Raw genomic sequence first — 19,237 nt, 5'->3', positions numbered from 1 at the left:
TCCGAATTTGACCATTTTTTCATTTCCAAAAACAAAGTAAATTTGTTGTCCACAATGGTTGCTTTATTGAAGTCAAAGTCTGCACATGGCATCAGCCGGCAAGAACGACAAGCTAGATACTTTGGGAGTAGATGCCAAAGGATGGGCGTATGAGCTAGGTTGGGATAATGGAGCCATGCTTTGGGGTTTGCGTTGGAAGACCAATGCGCCATTTGTCATCCAGGGCCACAGGGTGCCCATGTGACAACAATCATATAACTATGTTTAGATACATGTGCATAATGCTATCGCCCCTGATCTAACTGACCGACATGGATGGATACATCCTACCTTCCGGAAAGATGGTTTGTCTGGCCAGTTGTATAAATAAAACAAGTATATATGCATAACTCTTTTTCTTCTATTGTCAGCTAAAGAGGGAAATCGCTTCCGATTTCCATCATCCCAACTAACTTTTGCTTAAGCAAATAGAGTAATTATTAAGAAGCGATTACGTGTGGCTACCGAAAGTCAATTAAATCTCGACTTCTCCTCAGACACGCACAAATTGTCTCACTTCAGAAGAAAGCTAATTACTCTATTTAGTTGTATCTTCATATTGCTTCTAGTTGTCGGTGTATAAGGTGGAAAATAGGTTCTTTAAATAAAAATCCGATCGGTTTACTGCAACGATCATGTTATTTTTCTATCTTAATATAAGACATGCAGCTCTCCTGCATGCATGGTTTAAGAAAAGTATATAAGGTGGAAAATAGGTTTTAAATTAGTTTCTCTTGTATCTTTATTTTAATCTCAATTTTTTTATTAGACTCAGTTTATCTTAGTGTTGTTTTATCAGTTTATTCTTAGTCAATGCTCTAGACCGGTTAAAAAATGCTCTAGACCTAATAACCGATCCTTCAATTAGTATTAGAGCAACGTTCCTTTGTTGAGGCTTCCTTGTAAGGTCTCCTTGCAATAATTTTACCAACTATGAAGAGTATGAACTCTAGAGAGGGTAACCACTAGAAAACACATGATTTGTTTTCCTCTAATGCATGAACTTTTAAAGAACATGAACATTTTTGGAATATACGAATATTTTTTGTATATTTTCTCCGAAGTGAGGAGCAGCCAGTTTTTCCAAATGGTTTTTTTTATTTTCTTTGGGGGCTAACATCCGTGCATGGTGAAGCAAGAGCCAGTTTTCTCAGGAGTGAGATGAATTGCGCTGGAGCACTATCCTTGCACGTTATTTGTACACTTCACGATTAAAGGCGGAGCGAAGGTGCTCTTCTATTTTGATCGCATTCCACAAGCCTACATGGCATAATGTGTACTCACATTTACGAAGATGAATTCTGATATAATTACACAAACTGGCGCAACACAAACAAAGCCAAAAAACGGAGAGCACAGAAGCGGCAGGTGGATCAACCGAGATTAAAGAGCTCTCGGTCCAGTGACACCCAGGCGAACCCAACATAGTCGTCTTCATTTTGAGTGAAATATAACCTTCGATTTAATTATACAAGATGTACAGTAAATGGTATTAACAACAACGGTGTATCTCGTCAACACACACTTGCAATTCCTTGTGCGCCTCATCACAGACGTAGCACACACCTGAGGGACTTGCCTTCCTCCAGCAGCCGGAAAGCCTCATTGATCTCCGAGAATGGCATCTCATGGGTTATGAAGCCATCAAAGTTTATCTTCACCTCCTGTAAAGAAAACAGTAATTGCCGTTTAGTAAATTATAAATGTTGTTATTCATTTTAATTTTTAGTTTATTGACATGTATTGTGAGCAAACAATGAAGAAAACAGTGATTACCCCCTGCATGCACTGGTCGACGAGGAGGGGAAGCTGCGACTTGCCCTTGAAGTCACCAAAGGTGCACCCGGTGATCCGACGGCCATCAAAGAGCTCCATGGGATGGAGCGGCATCATCCGGGGCGTCGGATGGATCCCCAGCACCACGGTCAGTCCCCAACCCTAGATTCACACGATTTATGAGGTTGATGAGCCTAATTGCTTGAAAACGGTCCAGCCAATGACATCAGCAGCCAATGTGTTCCCCTCAGAAAAAGAGGGGAACACTTTGTGTCCCCATACTGGATTAACAAAATAAAATTCTCTAGAAAAAGATAAATAAAATGAAATTGCTCTTCAGAAAAGCTTCTTTTTGACAGTTGCTCTTCAGAAAAGTTGATTGCAAAGGAAGGGGGAAATGCGTACGTCGTGTGTAGAAACGAAGGCCTCTCGAAGCACATCAACGTTGCCACTGCACTCGAAGCTGTAGTCGACGCCCCCATCCGTCAACTCCCTGATCACCTCGTGGACGGGCTTGCCGCACGCCTTCGAGTTGACGAAATCCGTGATGCCCATCTCTTTGCCTGCAATGTACACGTAACACAATCAAGATTGGCAGTGCCCACGGCCACGGAGAGGAAAGCGACGCCCATGGTTTGATCTGAGTAGAAGTGTTTCCCGTTGTATATTCACGTTGCCATTTTGCCATTGTCCGTGACTCACTGGACACGCATAAAAGTACGACAGATGACAGGCCTCTATATTACCTCCCTTGTAGACAAGGCGTTTATTGGAAAGGGACATTTTTAGTTACAAGATGGAAAATGACATTGAGCAAGAACACGACATGGCCGAACGCGCACCTTTGGCAAACTTTTCAGGGTTGATGTCCACGCCGATGATCTGAGATGCCCCTCTTATTCTTGCTCCTTCGCCAACCTAAAGTAAAAGAGATTATTGAAAATATTCCGGCATTTTGTTTTGAAAAAGTTCATCACCAGCTCATTGCAACTTTTATTATTGTGTTGTGCTAGCAGAAAAAAATGTTCATAAGTTCTTTTCTGCGTGATGATCACAGGTCCTTAATTGACTAACCGCAAGACCAACAGCACCAAGTCCGAATATTGCTACGGTGGAGCCCTTGGACACGTTTGCAGTGTTCCATGCAGCTCCCACTCCTGAAATCGAAAATAAAATTGCGTTACATAAAAAATTGCTATACTAATTGCCAATATTAAATCCGTAGACAACAACAACAACAACAACAACAACAACAACAACAACAACAACAACAACAACAATAATAATAATAATAATAATAATAAACATTAATATGCAAAGAAATATTTGTACGCAGTTTCAGAGAAATTCGTGTGTCCACAACATTTGTATTCCAGAAGTGATGATACTGAAACATTTTGAACTCAGATGTTTCTTTCATTCTAGAGAAGTCCTCACAAGGTTACCGGGCATAGCAGGCACCTTCGAAACTGATGTGCACGACAGTGACTCCCTGTCAATACCAATTTATATTTTTTTTGAAAAATCTTTTGCTATCGACGGTGGGAGTGATAGTGACCGAAGTCAACATTCTAACCATCTCTTGAGCTTCAGTCTGCCAAATCGCCATGCCGTTTTCCAAATTAAAATCCAAAAAGGGTGACCTAGTTGATAAGCCCGTGCCATGTCCACTTGCATGCCGGTTTTGTTCTCATACAATCATCCATGTTAAATAATTCAGGTCGATTGATTGATCGAGTATAATTATTGATTAATCAAACTAAGAGAACAAGAGCATCAACTGGACGCAATTAATAATTTGAAGCAAAAAAATTTACCTGTGGAGATGCCACAGCTGAGGAGGCACATCTTCTCCAGCGGGGCGGCGGGGTTGATCTTGACGGCGCAGGCGGCGTCGAGCACGGTGTACTCGGCGAAGGTGGAGGTGTTGAGGAAGTGATAGACCGGCACTGTGTCACCGGAGGTGTTCACCACGGAGAACCTCGTCCCGTTGTCGGAAACCATGGTGCTCTTGAAAGCGTCCACACGGTAGGTCCCGCACAGGTTGGTCGCGCTGGAGTGGCAGTAGGCGCACGTCCCGCACTCCCCGTTGAAGATAGGCACGACGTGATCTCCTGGCGCGAGGTCCTCCACGCCTTCTCCGACGCTCTCCACCACTCTGCAGATAACACGAGGGGCTGTCGCCGTCAGCTCAACTTTCAAAATATAGAAGTGCAGTAGAATGTCACAAGATGTATTTGACATGTTTTATAGACCCTGGTTAGTTGAACTTTGAGAAATACTCCGTATATAAGTGCAATAGAATGGTATATCTAGGATCAGTTATTGCAGCGGACACATAGCCCATCAAAACCATTGTTTTATTTCTGAAGTCAAAGTCTGCACATGCATGTGATGCCAAGGGATGGGCGTATGAGCTAGGCTGGGGTGATGGAGCCATGCTTTGGAAGGCCCAACGCTCCGTTTGTCATCGACCGCCGCAGGGTGTCCATGTGACAACAACCATATAATAACCATATTTAAAGATGCATACAAAATGCTATCGCCTCTCATCTGTCTGACCTGCATCGATAGATACATACTCTTCCTCCGTTCCTAAATATTTGTCTTTCTAGACATTTCAAATAACTACTACATACGGATGTATGTAGACATATTTTAGAATGTAGATTCACTGATTTTGCTTCGTATGTAGTCATTTATTGAAATGCCTAGAAAGACAAGTATTTAGGAACGGAGGGAGTATATCCTACCTTCCATCCACAAAGATGTTTCTTGTCTGACCAGTTGTGCATTAAACACCTATATATGCATAACCTTTTTTTTCCCATTCTCGGGCTAAGAGGAAACACTTTTCCGGTTTCTACTGCCGTGTAAAAATAGTCTGTAAAAAGTAGTCTGTCAAAATAGTCTGACAGTGAGTACTGCACCCGGCCTGCCTTCTGAGTACTGCACCAGAACTGTGTCTTCTGCTTAAGCGAACGTACGGAGTGATTAAGAAGCGATTGCGTGTGGCTAGAAAAAGTCAGTTGAACCTTGACTTCTCCGCCCTAGATAAGCACAAATTTTCTCACTCCAGAAGAAAGCTAATTGCCACGTGGCACATGTCCTAAGCTATCTCGAAATAAACAATGAATAAATAAATAAAATAGCTAATCACAAAGTCCCTTGACATCTCATCTCAGCTGTACGAGCTAGCTATATTCGGCTCAAAACTGTACCAGCTATACATGTCAACACATAGCCCATCGGCCTCGAGAATAATTGTGAAGAAGTAGTAGCATGGGAAGGACAAAAATCAAAGAGGAAATTGGAAATTAAGGGTGGGAAACGATTGCTTACCCGGCTGCCTCGTGTCCAAAGATGCGAGGGAACCTGCGTTGACGCTCGTTCTGCGTCGTCAAAGCACGCAGGAGATGTGGTTAGAATCAGATGCCCACAGATCGATCATCAAAGGATAAAGGAAAAAAGTAATCAAAGCATCTCCATGGATACCTCTCCTCTCCAGAAGCTGAGGTCCGTGTGGCAGATGGAAGTGTAGAGGACCTTGACGCGCACCTCCATGCGCGCCGGCGGCGCCACCTCCACCTCCTGCATCACCAGCGGCTCGCCGGGACCCCACGCCACCGCCGCTGTTTGCAACACATCCAACCGGGGTTATTCAGATAATCCATGGCGCCGGCGCGGCCGGTGCATAGATGAGAAGAGGAAAATGGCCGGGAGGAGGAGGAATTATCAAGATCGGGGAGAACCTTTGCACTTGATGGGCTTTCCCTTGGTGCTGCCGCCATTGGAGTACCCATTGGTTGCCATGGTGAGAGCTTCTCGGTTTTCTTTCTTTGTTTTCTATCAAAGCTAGGGGAAGTGGAAGTTCTTCTTCCCAGTTAGCAAAGGCAGCGTATTTGATGCAGCTGGCAGCGTGCTTATATAGAACGAGTCGGTGTTGATGGCCTGTCTGCCATGTGCCATCCCTCCTAGGCTTCGACCTGACAGGTGGCCCCCCTGGAATATCTTCCCAAAATACCCCTGGAATTGAGCGGTATTCAAGGGCGAGAACCACATGTTCGTTCTCCGGTGTATTTCCTTTTTGAGGCTCTGCTCTCACCTCGCTTGACTCTGCTGAGGGTTAAGAAGCAGGGCACAGTCGTTCGTCCAGGAATGGCCGCATCTCCTATTTGGTGCATGTAGCGCAAATTAATGCGTTACTCGTATGGGCCGGCCCATATAAGATCGCCCACTATGTATATCGGTTATGGAAGCTGAGAGAAGCTTCTGGTCCGGTTTTTCCTTCCTCAGTCCTGTTTTGGGAATCTTTCAGCCTGGTTTTCTCAGAAAATTCTTTCCTATGTTTTTTGACCAGCTTTTATTTGGTTTTCTCGTTTTTCCTGTTTTAGTTTTTAGTTTTAGTTTTCTCTTTTCCTTTCCCTTTTTGATTTTTGGTCTTTTCTTCAAATTCTTGATTTTCCAGAAAATTATAATATGTTTTTACAATTTGTGCAGTTCTTAAATTCCTTACCTTTTTTGTAACATTTTGAAAAACATTCAAATGCACAAGCTTTTTTTCAATGTCCACCGAGTGCTTTCAGATTTGTGATATTTTTAAAACATTGTGAAATTTTTCCAAATTAGCAAACTCCTTTCAAATTCATGAACTTTTTTCAAATTCGTGTATTCTTTTTCAAATTCATGAAGTTTTTTAAATTATTGAACATGTCCAAATTTGTGGAGAAATTCGATTTTTGTCTATTTCAAATATGACCGAAGAAAACCGATGGCTTTTTCCTAAAATAGCAAACCAGCAAGCAAAAGACGAGCTGAAAAAAACAATGTGTAAATGTATAGACCCAACCGAGCGATTAGCAATCGAGCGAGCGATGTTGAGCGAGTAGCAATCGAGCCAGTACTTTACTCGGCCAAGGCCCACGCGAAGAGCCCCTATGTGCACTGTTGTCCCAACTAGCGCATAAGGGGGGGGGGGGTGCTATTATGCCTCATTTAATGAAGGGCGGTAGCCAGTAAATCCTATCTGCCACATTCTACGGCAGATTGTCGTAGGCTCGCACAGGTCTAGCGATGCACCGAGCGACCTGGCCGGCCCAATTATCAATAAAGAACATGCTACAGTATTGGACGGTTTTGGGAACGTTCTAGTAGGTTCCAGCTGGGTTTTCTAGTTTTACAAACCTTCTAGAAGTTAAGGAAAGGCTCCTAAACCGGTTTATGTCTTTTTCAATTTTAATTTTTTCCTATTTCATTTTTGCTTTCCTATCCTTCTTTCATTTTTTCTTTTTTCGTTTTCTTCCTTTATCGTGTTTTTCTTTTCTTTTCTTTGTTTCTTTTTCTCTTTTCTTTCCTTTTCCGAATTAATCTTTACTTTTCAATAAATGCTCGGAAATTTTAAAAAATGTTCGCGTTTCTATTTTTCGTTCATTTTTTCTAAAATGTTCACGTTTCCAAATTTTTGTTCAAAATTCAAACAGAATTAGAATTTTGAAAATTGTTTGCTACTTTACCAAAATGTTCAAAATATCAAAAAAGTTTAGAGTTTCAGTTTCTAAAAAATTTCACATTTTAATTTTTGTTTATGAATTCAGATAATGTTTGGGAATTTCAAAAGATGTTCCCACTTTCAAAATTTGTTCGCAAATTTAAAATTTATTTGCAAATTCTAGATAAACTCCAGGAATTTCAAAAAATGCTTGACTTGAAATTTTGTTCACAAATTTTAAAAATGTTTGGGAATTGCACTTTCCAAATTGTTCAAAAAATATCATGCCTTCAAAATTTGTTCGTGAATTGAAAAAGTGTTCGGGTAATTTCAAAAAAAATGTTCACCTTTGAATATTTGTTGACAAAGTTAAAAATTGTTCGGGAAATTCACTTTCCAAATTGTTCAAAGAAAATCATGTTTTCAAAATGTGTTCGTGAATTCAAAAATTGTTCAAGGAATTTCAAAAAATGTTAGTAATGATGGTGGCTAGCGACGTTCATTGGTAGCAAGAGGTTCTCGGTTCGATCGCTCACATAGACTTGTGTTTATGGGAATTTTTCTATGTGATGTTTTAAGTTTTTCCGCTGTTGTTTACCTCTTTAAACATCGCGCTGCCAATATCACATGAGAACTTGTGTTTCTCAGTGGCTATTGGTTTGCATACTGTGTAACCGACCTCGAGGTCGCGTGTTCGAGTCCTAGCGCCAGCCCCTCCTTTTTCTGCGTTGTTTCACGTCGCTAACACTGTACGTCTGTGACAACCCGTGTCACTGCAAATGGGCCGGTCTAGCTGAGTCGCCCTGTGCGAACCACCGACTTGTTGCAGCAACGAATAGAAGGTCCCATGGTAACCAGCCTCGCTTGCACGCGCTATAGCCGGCCGAATAAGGAACCGTGTCCGTCGTGCCGACATCATGATGGGCCATGATGAAGTCACACATTTTTTTCTGATCCTTTTTATGTACATTTTAAATGAATATATAAAAACACTTAAATTTACTTTAAAATAATAAAACCATGATTTTGAAAATTGTTAACATGGTATAAAAAATGTTAGTGCAATTTAAAAATGTCAGTGACAATGAAACAATGACCCTGCGTTACAGAAAGATGTGTGTGTTTATTTTCTGAAAATTGTGTATAAAATGTAAGAAAATGGTTTGCATAGTATTAAAATATTTTGTATGATTAACAAAATGTACGTGACATTTTAAAGAAATGTTCCTGTGTTTAAAAAAAAGGCTAACATTTATGAAAATGTTTGTAAAAAAAATATTAGCGTAGTTTTAGAAGGAAAAATTATTACCATACAAAAATGGTCACCATGTATTTGAAAAAATGTTGACCACATATTCATAGAAGTGCTCAAAACATATATTAAAAGCAACATTTACATCGTCTTGTGTATAAAAAAGTGCTTCATGTCGACGTCATGGAAACATAAATTTATTTAAAAATAAAAATAATGACTTTTAAAACGTTAAAACAGTATGCAAAATTGTTAGCACACCTAAAAATGTCGATAGCTTCCAAAACAAAGTTCATGACAACGAAAAATGTGTATACGATGTAAAACAATGTTTGCATAAAACAAAAAAAATTTGTACGACTGAAATAATGTATGCAGTGTTTTAAAGATATATTCTCGTCTTTCAAAAAAATTGTGACATCTAAAAACAGTTCAATAGTTAAAAAAATTAATTTAAAAATGTTCAACATGTACTTGAAAAACTGTGGACCATGTACGACAAATAGAAATAGTGTTCAAAATATGTATTAAATGAAAATATACGTCATGTATTTGAATTTTTTAATGTCTATCAAAAAAAGATTCATTTGTACACTAAAAAATATATTGCTGATGTCTACTACGCAACTTTATTCTTGTAGACACGTGTTGGGCCTCCAAGCACAGAGTTTTGTAGGATAGTGCAATTTTCCCTCAAGTGAATGACCTAAGGTTTATCAGTCCGTGAGAGGTGTAGGATGAAGATGGTCTCTCTCAAACGACCCTGCAACCAAATACAAGAAATCTCTTGTGTCCACAACACACCCAATACAATGGCAAATTGTATAGATGCACTAGTTCGGCGAAGAGATGATGACAAAAGTGTAATATAGATAGTAGATATTGGTTTTTGTAATCTGAAATTATAAAAACAGCAAGGTAACTAGTAGCAAACGGGCAAAAAAAACGGTGTTACAATGCTTAAAAATAAGGCCCAGGGTCCGTACTTTCGCTAGTGCAATCTCTCAACAATGGTAACATAGTTGGATCATATGATTATCCCTCAAAGTGCAACGAAGAATTACTCCCGAGATCCGATTAGCGGAGAACAAAATATAGCAATTGTTTGTAGGGTACGAAGCCACCTCAAAACTATTCTTTCCAATCGATCTATTCAAGAGTTCGTACTAAAATAACACAAATCTATTGTTTCCATTCGATCTATCCTAGACTTCGTACTAGAATAACACCAAAGCACATATTCATAATACTCAATCCACATAAAGAACTACAAAGAGTGCCCCAAGATTTCTACCGGAGAAACAAGGACAAGAACGTGCATCAACCCCTATGCATAGATTACCCCAATATCACTGCCGGAATCCGCAAGTTGAGTGCCAAAACATACATCAAGTGTATCAATACGATACCGCATTGTCACCACGAGTATTCAATTGCAAGACATATATCAAGTGTTCTCAAATCCATAAAAGTATTCAATCCGATAACCATGAAATCTCAAAGGGAAAAACTCAATTCATCACAATAAGATAGAGAGGGGAAAACACCATATGATCCGACTATATTAACAAAGCCCGCGATACATCAAGATCGTGACATCTCAAGAACACGAGAGAGTGAGATTAAACATATAGCTACTAGCACAAACCCTCAACCTCGAGGGTGGACTACTCCCTCCTCATCGTGATGGCCACCGGAGATGATTCCTCCTCCGGCAGGGTGCTAGAACGGGTCTAGATTGGTTTCTGGTGGCTATGGAGCCCTGCGGCGGCGAAACTTCTGATCTAGGTTAACCCCGAAGGGTTTCGGAATATTTGTGAATGTATAGTGCAAAGAAGGGGTATGGGAGGCCACCGAGGTGGGCACAACCCACCTGGGCGCGCCAGGGGCCCCTAGCGTGCAATGGTGGGTTGTGCTCCCCTCGTGGCACCCCCTAGGTGCAGCTCTGGCCCATTGGGTTCCTTTTGGTCCAAAAAAATCTCCAAAAAGTTTCACGGTGTTTGGACTCCGTTTGATATTGATTTTCTGCGATGTAAAAAACAAGCAAAAAATAGCAACTGGCACTGGGCACTGGGTCAATAGGTTAGTCCCAAAAAATGATATAAAGTTGCTATAAAATGATTGTAAAACATCTAAGAATGATAATATATTGGCATGAATACTTCATAAATTATAGATACGTTGGAGACGTATCAGCATCCACAAGCTTAATTCCTACTCGTCCTCGATTAGGTAAATTATAAAAGAAATAATTTATGAAGTGTGAGTGCTAGCAAACTGCAAAAGTTTGATCAATGATAATTTCAATCACTCTTCCTAGCATCATAACAACAATTCTTTCTTATGAAACTTCTCATGTTATAGTGGCAACCAATTCACATGTTAAGGTTCAAACAATGAATTCTCTTGAAACTCAACAACCTATGTTCTTAGTCACCAAGCAATTGCAATTCAACTTATTCAATAGAGTTTAAGTAAGAGGTCCACATACTCAACCATCATATGGTCTTCAATGATTGCTAACGCTCACCTTGTACACATGAGCAAAACGTTTCAACCGGACACATAGAAAGATAGGGGCTTATAATTTCACCTCCCAACGTATTCACCTCAAGGGTGATGTCAACAATAATAACTCATGCTACCCATATTCATCTGGACATATGTGCCTAGATCTTTCCTCACCACATGATGCTTACCAAAAGAGAAAATAAAAAGGAATAGAGAGGAATACTTTGACTCTTTGCATAAAAGTAAATACTGAAAAGTAAAAGATATGCCCTTCGCAGAGGGAACCAGAGGTTGCCATGCGCTTATTTGTTTGTATGCTCAATCCCTTAGTGTAAAAGAACGTCACGTTATATTGCCCCTTATGATAGCAACCTTTATTATGCAGTCTGTCGCTTTTATTACTTTGTCATCACAAGTTTGTACACCGCTCAATTTTCTCTTACACTAAATGATCTCACACATTTAGAAGCAATTTTTATTACCTTATTGCACCGATGACAACTTACTTGAAGGATCTTGCTCAATCCTTAGGTAGGTATGATGGACTCTTGAAAATAAGATTTGGGTTTAAGGGTTTTTGGATGCACAAGTAGTATCTCTACTTGGTGCGGAATTTTTGGCTAGCAAAGATGGGGGGAAAGCACCACATGTTGAAGGATATATGACAATATAACTTCTATGTGAATATGAACAAACATAAACCATTACGTTGTCTTCCTTGTCCAACGTCAACAATTTTGGCATGTAATATTTTGATGGGGGCTCACAATCACAAATGATCACCATGATAGTGTATTTATATGTGAAGGTTCTCTTCCTTATACTAATTATTCGTGAATTTCTTGTATTACCAATGTTGTGATTGTCAAGCCTCAAAAGATTTCACTTTCTAAACCCAATGTGAAGCTACCACTAGGTATGATATGGTTTCAACTTCATGATATTCAATTTATTCAACAATTTACTCATAGGATATAAGTGAAGCACAAGAAATGACATAGAAAAGAGCTTCATTGACGGGATGTGAATGCCACTTACTTAGCCTCCCTGGCAATTATTTGAGGACTCTATTTTAGTTAAAAACTTTCAGATCTAAGTACTTTATTAAAACAGCAAGCAAAACAAAATAAAATGACAATCCAAGGATAGCACGCATCATGTGAAGAAGCAAAAACTTAGGCTCAACCGATACTAACCGACAATTGTTGAAGAAGAAAGGTGGGATGCCTACTGGGGCATCCCCAAACTTAGATGCTTGAGACTTCTTGAATATTATCTTGGGGTGCCTTGGGCATCCCCAAGCTTGAGCTTTTGTGTCTCCTTAATTCTTCTCATATCTCCTAAATCTCAAAAGCTTCATCCACACAAAACTCAACAAGAACTCATGAGATAAGTTAGTATAAACCAATGCAAAAACCTTATCATTCTCTACTGTAGCAAATTACTAAGATTATTATTCAACATTGCATACTAAATGCCTCTGCATATTTAATACTCCTATCCGCAAATAGAATCATTAAACAAGCAAACATATGCAAACAATGCAACTATAGCAGCAATCTGCGAAAATAGTACAGTCTGTAAAGAATGTAAGTGTATCAATACTTCTTTAACTCCAAAAATTATGAAATTTACCACATTGTAGAAAATTTATCAGAGCTTATTTTGCAAAAGGTTTCAACATTTATCACATTCTGACTTTTTTAGGGAATTTTTGCAACAGCGGTAAACTTTCTATTTTGAAACAGCAACATGTATACTTGCAAAATAAGCATGGCAAAGGCTATCATTGCCACGTTTATTGAAATAAAAGATGCAAAACATTATTATAAATAACATAAAGCAAATCCTAAAAAAATAAATTGATGCTCCAAGCAAAACACATATCATGTGACGAATGAAAACATAGCTCCAAATGAGGTTACCGATAATGTTGGAGACGAAAGAGGGGATGCCTTCTGGGGCATCCCCAAGCTTAGTTGCTTGGATCTTCCTTGAATATTACCTTGGGGTGCCTTGGGCATCCCCAATATTAGGGTCTTGTCACTCCTTATTCTCCTCATATCGACATCTCACCCAAAACTTGAAAACTTCAATCACACAAAACTTAACGGAACTTTGTGAGATGGGTTAGTATGATAAAGGGCAAACCATTCCACTTTTGGTACTATCAAAGACAAGATTCATAATTGTTCTCACACAATGCCTACTGTAGCATATCATTTCCACAATTTATATTGAGAAATATAAGCCATGGAAACTAGAAAACAAGCAAACTATGCATTGAAAACAAAATCTGTCAAAAACAAAATAGTCTGTAGTAATCTGTACTCAAACCATACTTCTACTACTCCAAAAATTCATAAAATTTAGGACCGCGTGAGCAATTTGTATATTAATATTCTGCAAGAAGAATCAGCATTTTAGCAGGCTTATGTTAAAAATGAGAATTGTTTTCTTGAGCGCAAAAGTTTCTGTTTTTCAGCAAGATCAAAGCAACTATCACCGTAAGCCATCCCAAAGGTCTTACTTGGCACTTTATTGAAACAAAAGCAATAACACATGATAACTACAGTAGCCTAATCATGTGAACACACAAAAACAGTAGGTAAAAGTGTTGGGTTGTCTCCCAACAAGCACTTTTCTTTAATGCCTTTTAGCTAGGCATGATGATTTCAATGATGCTCGCATAAAAGATAAGAATTGAAACATAAAGAGAGCATCATGAAGCATATGACTAGCACATTTAAGCCTAACACTCTTCCTATGCATAGAGATTTTGTGAGCAAACAATTCATGGAAGCAAGAATCAACTAGCATAGGAAGGCAAAACAAGTGCAACTTAAAAAATTTCAACACATAGAGAGGAAACTTGATATTATTGAGATACGTAGAAGCATGTGTTCCTCTCTCATAATAATTTTCAGTAGCATCATGAATGAATTCAACAAAATAACTATCACATAAAGCATTATTTTCATGATGCATAAGCATAGAAATTTTATTACTCTCCACACAAGCAAATTTATTCTTATGAATAGTAGTGGGAGCAAACTCAACAAAATAACTATCATGGGATTGAAAATTAAAATCATGATGACAAGTTTCATGGTTATCATTATTCAATATAGCATACATGTCATCACCATAATCATCATAGGTAGCAACTTTGTTGTCATAATCAATTGCAACCTCTTCCAAAATAGTGGATTCATCATCAAATAAAGTCATGACATCTTTGAATCCACTTCCATCAATATAATCATCATAAATAGGAGGCATGCAATCATCATAATAAATTTTCTCATCAAAACTCGGGGGACTAAAAATATCATAATCATCAAATATAGCATCCCCAAGCTTATGGCTTTGCATATCATTAGCAACATGGATATTCAAAGAATTCATACTAACAACATTGCAATCATGCTCATCATTCAAATATTTTGTGCCAAACATTTTATTGACTTCTTCTTCTAACAATTGATCACAATTTTCTGAACCATCATTTTCAAGAAAGATATTATAAATATGATCAATAATATGATGCAACCTCAATTCCATTTTTTGTAGTTTTCTTTTATAAACCAAACTAGTGATAAAACAAGAAACTAAAATATTCGATTGCAAGATCTAAAGATATACCTTCAAGCACTCTCCCCCCGGCAACGGCGCCAGAAAAGAGCTTGATGTCTACTACGCAACTTTATTCTTGTAGACACGTGTTGGGCCTCCAAGCGCAGAGTTTTGTAGGACAGTAGCAATTTTCCCTCAAATGGATGACCTAAGGTTTATCAATCCGTGAGAGGTGTAGGATTAAGATGGTCTCTCTCAAATGACCCCTAACCAAATACAAGAAATCGATGCGTATTGAGAAAAGTAGGCATGTGTTGAACAAAAATAAATCGATGAAAATCGACATGGAAACATAGAAAAAACAAAGAAAACAAAAATAAAATTTAAAAACCCAAAAACGAAAGAGGAAAATGAAGAAAACCTATGCAAAGGAAAGAAAAATAGTGAAATCTGAGAAGGGAACATAGAAAACCAAGAAAATAAACAAAGAAAAGGAAAGCAAGGAAATAAAAAAACAGGTGAAAACTGGGAAAGAAACAAATAAAAATGAAGAAAATGAAAGAAAAAACTAGTAAAATCGTGAAAGAAATGAAGAAATCTTATTCAAAAAACAAAGAAAAATAGAAAAATGAGTAAGAAATAGAGAAAATCAAAATAAAAACAATAGAAAACAAAAAATATTAAAAAAATATGAAGAAAACCATAACCTGTGGCCACCAAATGAGCAACAACGACTAAATGAATGTTAACGAGCCGACCCATTTGTGCTGAGATATTGAATCATTGGTACACTTCTTGAACTTGATGGAAGCAAGATATTGAATCCATTTGTACTTACAAGCATGCTAAGGAGAAGTTCAAACCATATAAGTTCACAAGTATAGAAGTTGATTAGTAGTTACAACGTGCTAAGGAGAAGTTCAAACCAAGTAAGTATCTAGAAAATCCATGTAGAATAGAAAGCGCATGGAACACCCTACATGGCACCTGAAGGCGAGCTTATATGATTGGCCATACTCACAGAACCTTAGGTTACCTCACAACTTGGATGTTATGCACATTGAGAAGTACATATGCGAGAGTATCATTGGTACACTTCTTGAACTTGGTCGTAGAACCAAGGATACCACCAGCAGAAGAATGGATTTAGAGGAATTAAACATCATGAAGGACTATTGGTGGAAAAAAGATAAGAAACATAAGGGTTCTTACAGGAAGTATCCTCTACCCTAGACGCTAAAGTTATGCAAGTTTTTGGCCAATGTCATATTCCCAGATGGTCACGCTGCAAACCTGACAAACATATGTGGATGTCGATACTGGTAAAAAAAGTCTGAAGACGCATGCTTACCACATACTCCTGCAGAGTATTTTAACAGTTAATCTTAAAGGCATTGCCCCCAAGGAAATGTATGAGGCTAGCACAGAACTAGAAAGATTTTTTAAGGAGTTGTGTACCCAAACATTAAGAATCGAAGTCGTGAAATGATTGAAACTGAAATCCATGGAATTCTTTGCAAGCTTCAGAAGATCTTCCCACCTGATTTTTTGTGATATAATGGCACACCTAACTATTCATGTTCCACGTGAGGCACTTCTAATGTGTTGCGTCCACTATGGTTGGATGTTTCCAGTTGAGAGAAGGCTTGGTTACCTCATGTCAAGTATGCATAACAAAGCAATGCCCAAAGGTTCAATTGCCAAGGTATGTATTGCAAATGAGTGCTTGACAATTTACTCTAGAGTCTATATATTTGAAAGATAACATAGAAACTAGATTTTACAAGCCTGAAAGGAACATGGTTAAGAAGGGTAAAAAGCCTAAAGCTAGCAGACGAGAGACCTATGCTTTTTTGGATGGTGCTAGTGACATTGCATAGAAGGTTAAAAAAGACCCCCCGCCCCCAAGTTGCCCAAAATGTATAGATATATGCTTGATAATTGTCGAGAATTCCAAAACTTTATGAATTAAGTTTCCATAACCTCACTAACTCGTACTACACTGTTGTGAACTATTTTTATGTTCATTAAAGTTTACTTTTTTCCATAGAGTTCACAAGTTAGCATTAAAGAATAATGTTGAGTGAAACATCGAGAAGAAGCACAAGAACAAGTTCATAAGCTGGTTTCAAACCATGTGAGGAAATTAAAATAATGCATCTGAAGATTTTTGATACCTATTGTGTGGGCTAGACTTTCGTGTACATGTGTGGGCTACCTTCAATGTCAATGGTGCTAGGTTTCATACCATGGATCTTGAAAAGCAATGAAAGACTCGAAATTTCGTCATCATCATGAAGGTATGTATTGATGAAGCTGAAGAAGAAACTAAACTGTATGGGGTTTTGATGAAATTTCTTCAGTTGGATTACATAATCAAATTAGTATTTTTGTTTCTACGTCGATTAGTTTGACTTGGTTGGTACCAAGAAAGGCTGGATTCTTACGAGGCATAAATGCGTCTTCCCTTTTGTACAAGGAGGCCTAGTTCATGTTGGCGTCTCAAGCTAACACATGCATTTACTTGGAGGACACAAAGAATGGCAATTCATGAAAGGTGGTTGTGCCTATCGTTCCAAGAGGTTCATATGTTGTTCTAGAATTTTTTGATGGTGCAGATGAAGTGAGTCTAGAATCCATGAGTAACCTGATGTTTCTTCATCACATCGTATTGTTTCTGATGTTGAGGGTGGAAGAACATAATGCTTTCAAAAAAAATTAGGATGAAGAGGAGGAACAAGGTGCTTTAAAAATGTTGATGATGAAGACAACAAATGAGATGAAGAAGAAGGGGATGAAGTTCCTGCTCGCTTAGTTGAAGACATAAAGCGTAAAGCTACCGATGACATTGGAGACATTGACAACAACGATGATGAACGAGTTGATGAAGAGAAACTTCATTGAGAAAATTATGATAGTGATCTTAATGAAAAGCTGTGTTATTAGCATGCTTCTAGCCTTGTTGAAGTCATTGTTGTGGTGTCTTATTAGGTGAGACTGATGTTGAAGATCGCACACATTTCTGAATTTGCATCATATATTTCTATAAGTACCATCAACTATTTCCAAAAGCTATCCAGTTTATTTCTAAAATGGTTTCCAAAAATCGAATAATACATAAATCACCCGATGTTCTTGTTTTTGCTATTGTGGGAAACTAATCCCGAAGGTAGAGGGAGTGTGCGATGGTGATCTTATCAACCTTGGAATCACTTCCAACACACATCATCACCTTGCCCTTAACTAGACTTTTTTCATTTTGCAACTCCTGTTTTGAGTTACTAATCTTAGCAACTGAACCGGTATCAAATACCCCGGGGTTACTATGAACACTAGCAAAGTACACATCAGTAACTGATGTCGCTTAAAGCTACGTCAGTATTTCCCCAAAGAGGAAGGGATGATGCAGCACAACGGCGGTAGGTATTTCCCTCAGATATGAAACCAAGGTTATAGAACCAGTAGGAGAACCAAGCAACACAACGTAAACAACACCTGCACACAAATAACAACTTCTCGCAACCCTACGTGTTAAAGGGTTTGTCAATCCCTTCCGGGGTACGGCGCCTCAAGATAGGCAAACATACGTGAGGTAAATTTGTAGTAGGTTGATAGATCGAATGCCAAACAAATAAATAAGAATAAATTGCAGCAAAGTATTTTTGGGTTTTTGGATTAATATATCTGAAAATAAATGGCATATAAAATAGATCGCAAAGGCAAATAATATGAGAAAGAGACTCGGGGGCCGTAGGTTTCACTAGTGGCTTCTCTCAACAAAAATAGCAAAGCGATGGGTGAACAAATTACTGTTGCGCAATTGATACTCATGACGATATCCAGGCAATGATCATTGCATAGGCATCACGTCCAAGACTAGTAGACCGACTCCTGCCTGCATCTACTACTATTACTCCACACATCGACCGCTATCCAGCATGCATCTAGTGTATTAAGTTCATGGAGAAACGGAGTATTGCAATAAGAACGATGACATGATGTAGACAAGATCTATCTATGTAGATATAGACCCCATCGTTTTATCCTTACTAGCAATGATACATATGTGTTGGTTCCCTTTCTGTCACTGGGATCAAGCACCGTAAGATTGAACCCACTACAAAGCACATCTTCCCATTGCAAGATAAATAGATCAAGTTGGCCAAACAAAACCCAAATATCGAACAAGAAATATGAGGCTATACGAGGCCATAAGAGTTACAAGATAAGTAGATCAAAGAAACTGAAATACTTTCATGGATATAAAAAGATAGATCCGATCATAAACTCAAAGTTCATTGATCCCAACAAACACACCGCAAAAGAGTTACATCATATGGATCTCCAAGAGACCATTGTATTGAGAATCAAGAGAGAGAGAGAGATGAAGCCATCTAGCTACTAACTACGGACCCAAAGGTCTACAAAGAACTACTCACGCATCATCGAAGAGGCACCAATGGAGGTGGTGAACCCCATCCGAGATGGTGTCTAGATTGGATCTGGTGGTTCTGGACTCTGCGGCGGCTGGATGAATATTTCGTCGACTCCCCTAGGGTTCTAGAAATATTGGGGTATTTATAGAGCAAAGAGGC

At 38.6% G+C, this 19,237-nt stretch overlaps 1 protein-coding gene across 1 annotated transcript; it reads right to left on the bottom strand.

Annotated features, from left to right (window-relative positions):
• Nucleotides 1-1,330: 1,330 nt before the first annotated feature.
• LOC119361753 (alcohol dehydrogenase-like 4) lies at nt 1,331-5,709 on the bottom strand. The gene is made up of 9 exons (XM_037626900.1): nt 5,568-5,709; nt 5,311-5,447; nt 5,158-5,207; nt 3,633-3,973; nt 2,890-2,972; nt 2,658-2,733; nt 2,221-2,378; nt 1,816-1,977; nt 1,331-1,703 (listed from the first exon to the last, which is right to left on the bottom strand). Exons 1-9 carry the CDS (start codon nt 5,626-5,628, stop codon nt 1,587-1,589), a joined length of 1,185 nt encoding a protein of 394 aa, XP_037482797.1. The 5' UTR covers nt 5,629-5,709; the 3' UTR covers nt 1,331-1,586.
• Nucleotides 5,710-19,237: the final 13,528 nt, after the last annotated feature.

This window comes from Triticum dicoccoides, chromosome 1A (genome assembly GCF_002162155.2).
Source record: "Triticum dicoccoides isolate Atlit2015 ecotype Zavitan chromosome 1A, WEW_v2.0, whole genome shotgun sequence".
NCBI classification, from domain to species: domain Eukaryota; kingdom Viridiplantae; phylum Streptophyta; class Magnoliopsida; order Poales; family Poaceae; genus Triticum; species Triticum dicoccoides.
This window is presented reverse-complemented; position numbering and strand designations above follow the sequence as displayed.

Bases quoted from the DNA above. Each gene is read 5' to 3' on its own strand.
- LOC119361753 (XM_037626900.1), bottom strand. From the start codon at position 5,628: ATGGCAACCAATGGGTACTCCAATGGCGGCAGCACCAAGGGAAAGCCC. The intron at 5,208-5,310 runs GTATCCATGGAG...TTGACGACGCAG, and splicing joins TCAGCTTCTGGAGAGGAGAG to AACGAGCGTCAACGCAGGTT. The intron at 3,974-5,157 runs GTAAGCAATCGT...TGTTATCTGCAG, and splicing joins TTTGGACACGAGGCAGCCGG to AGTGGTGGAGAGCGTCGGAG.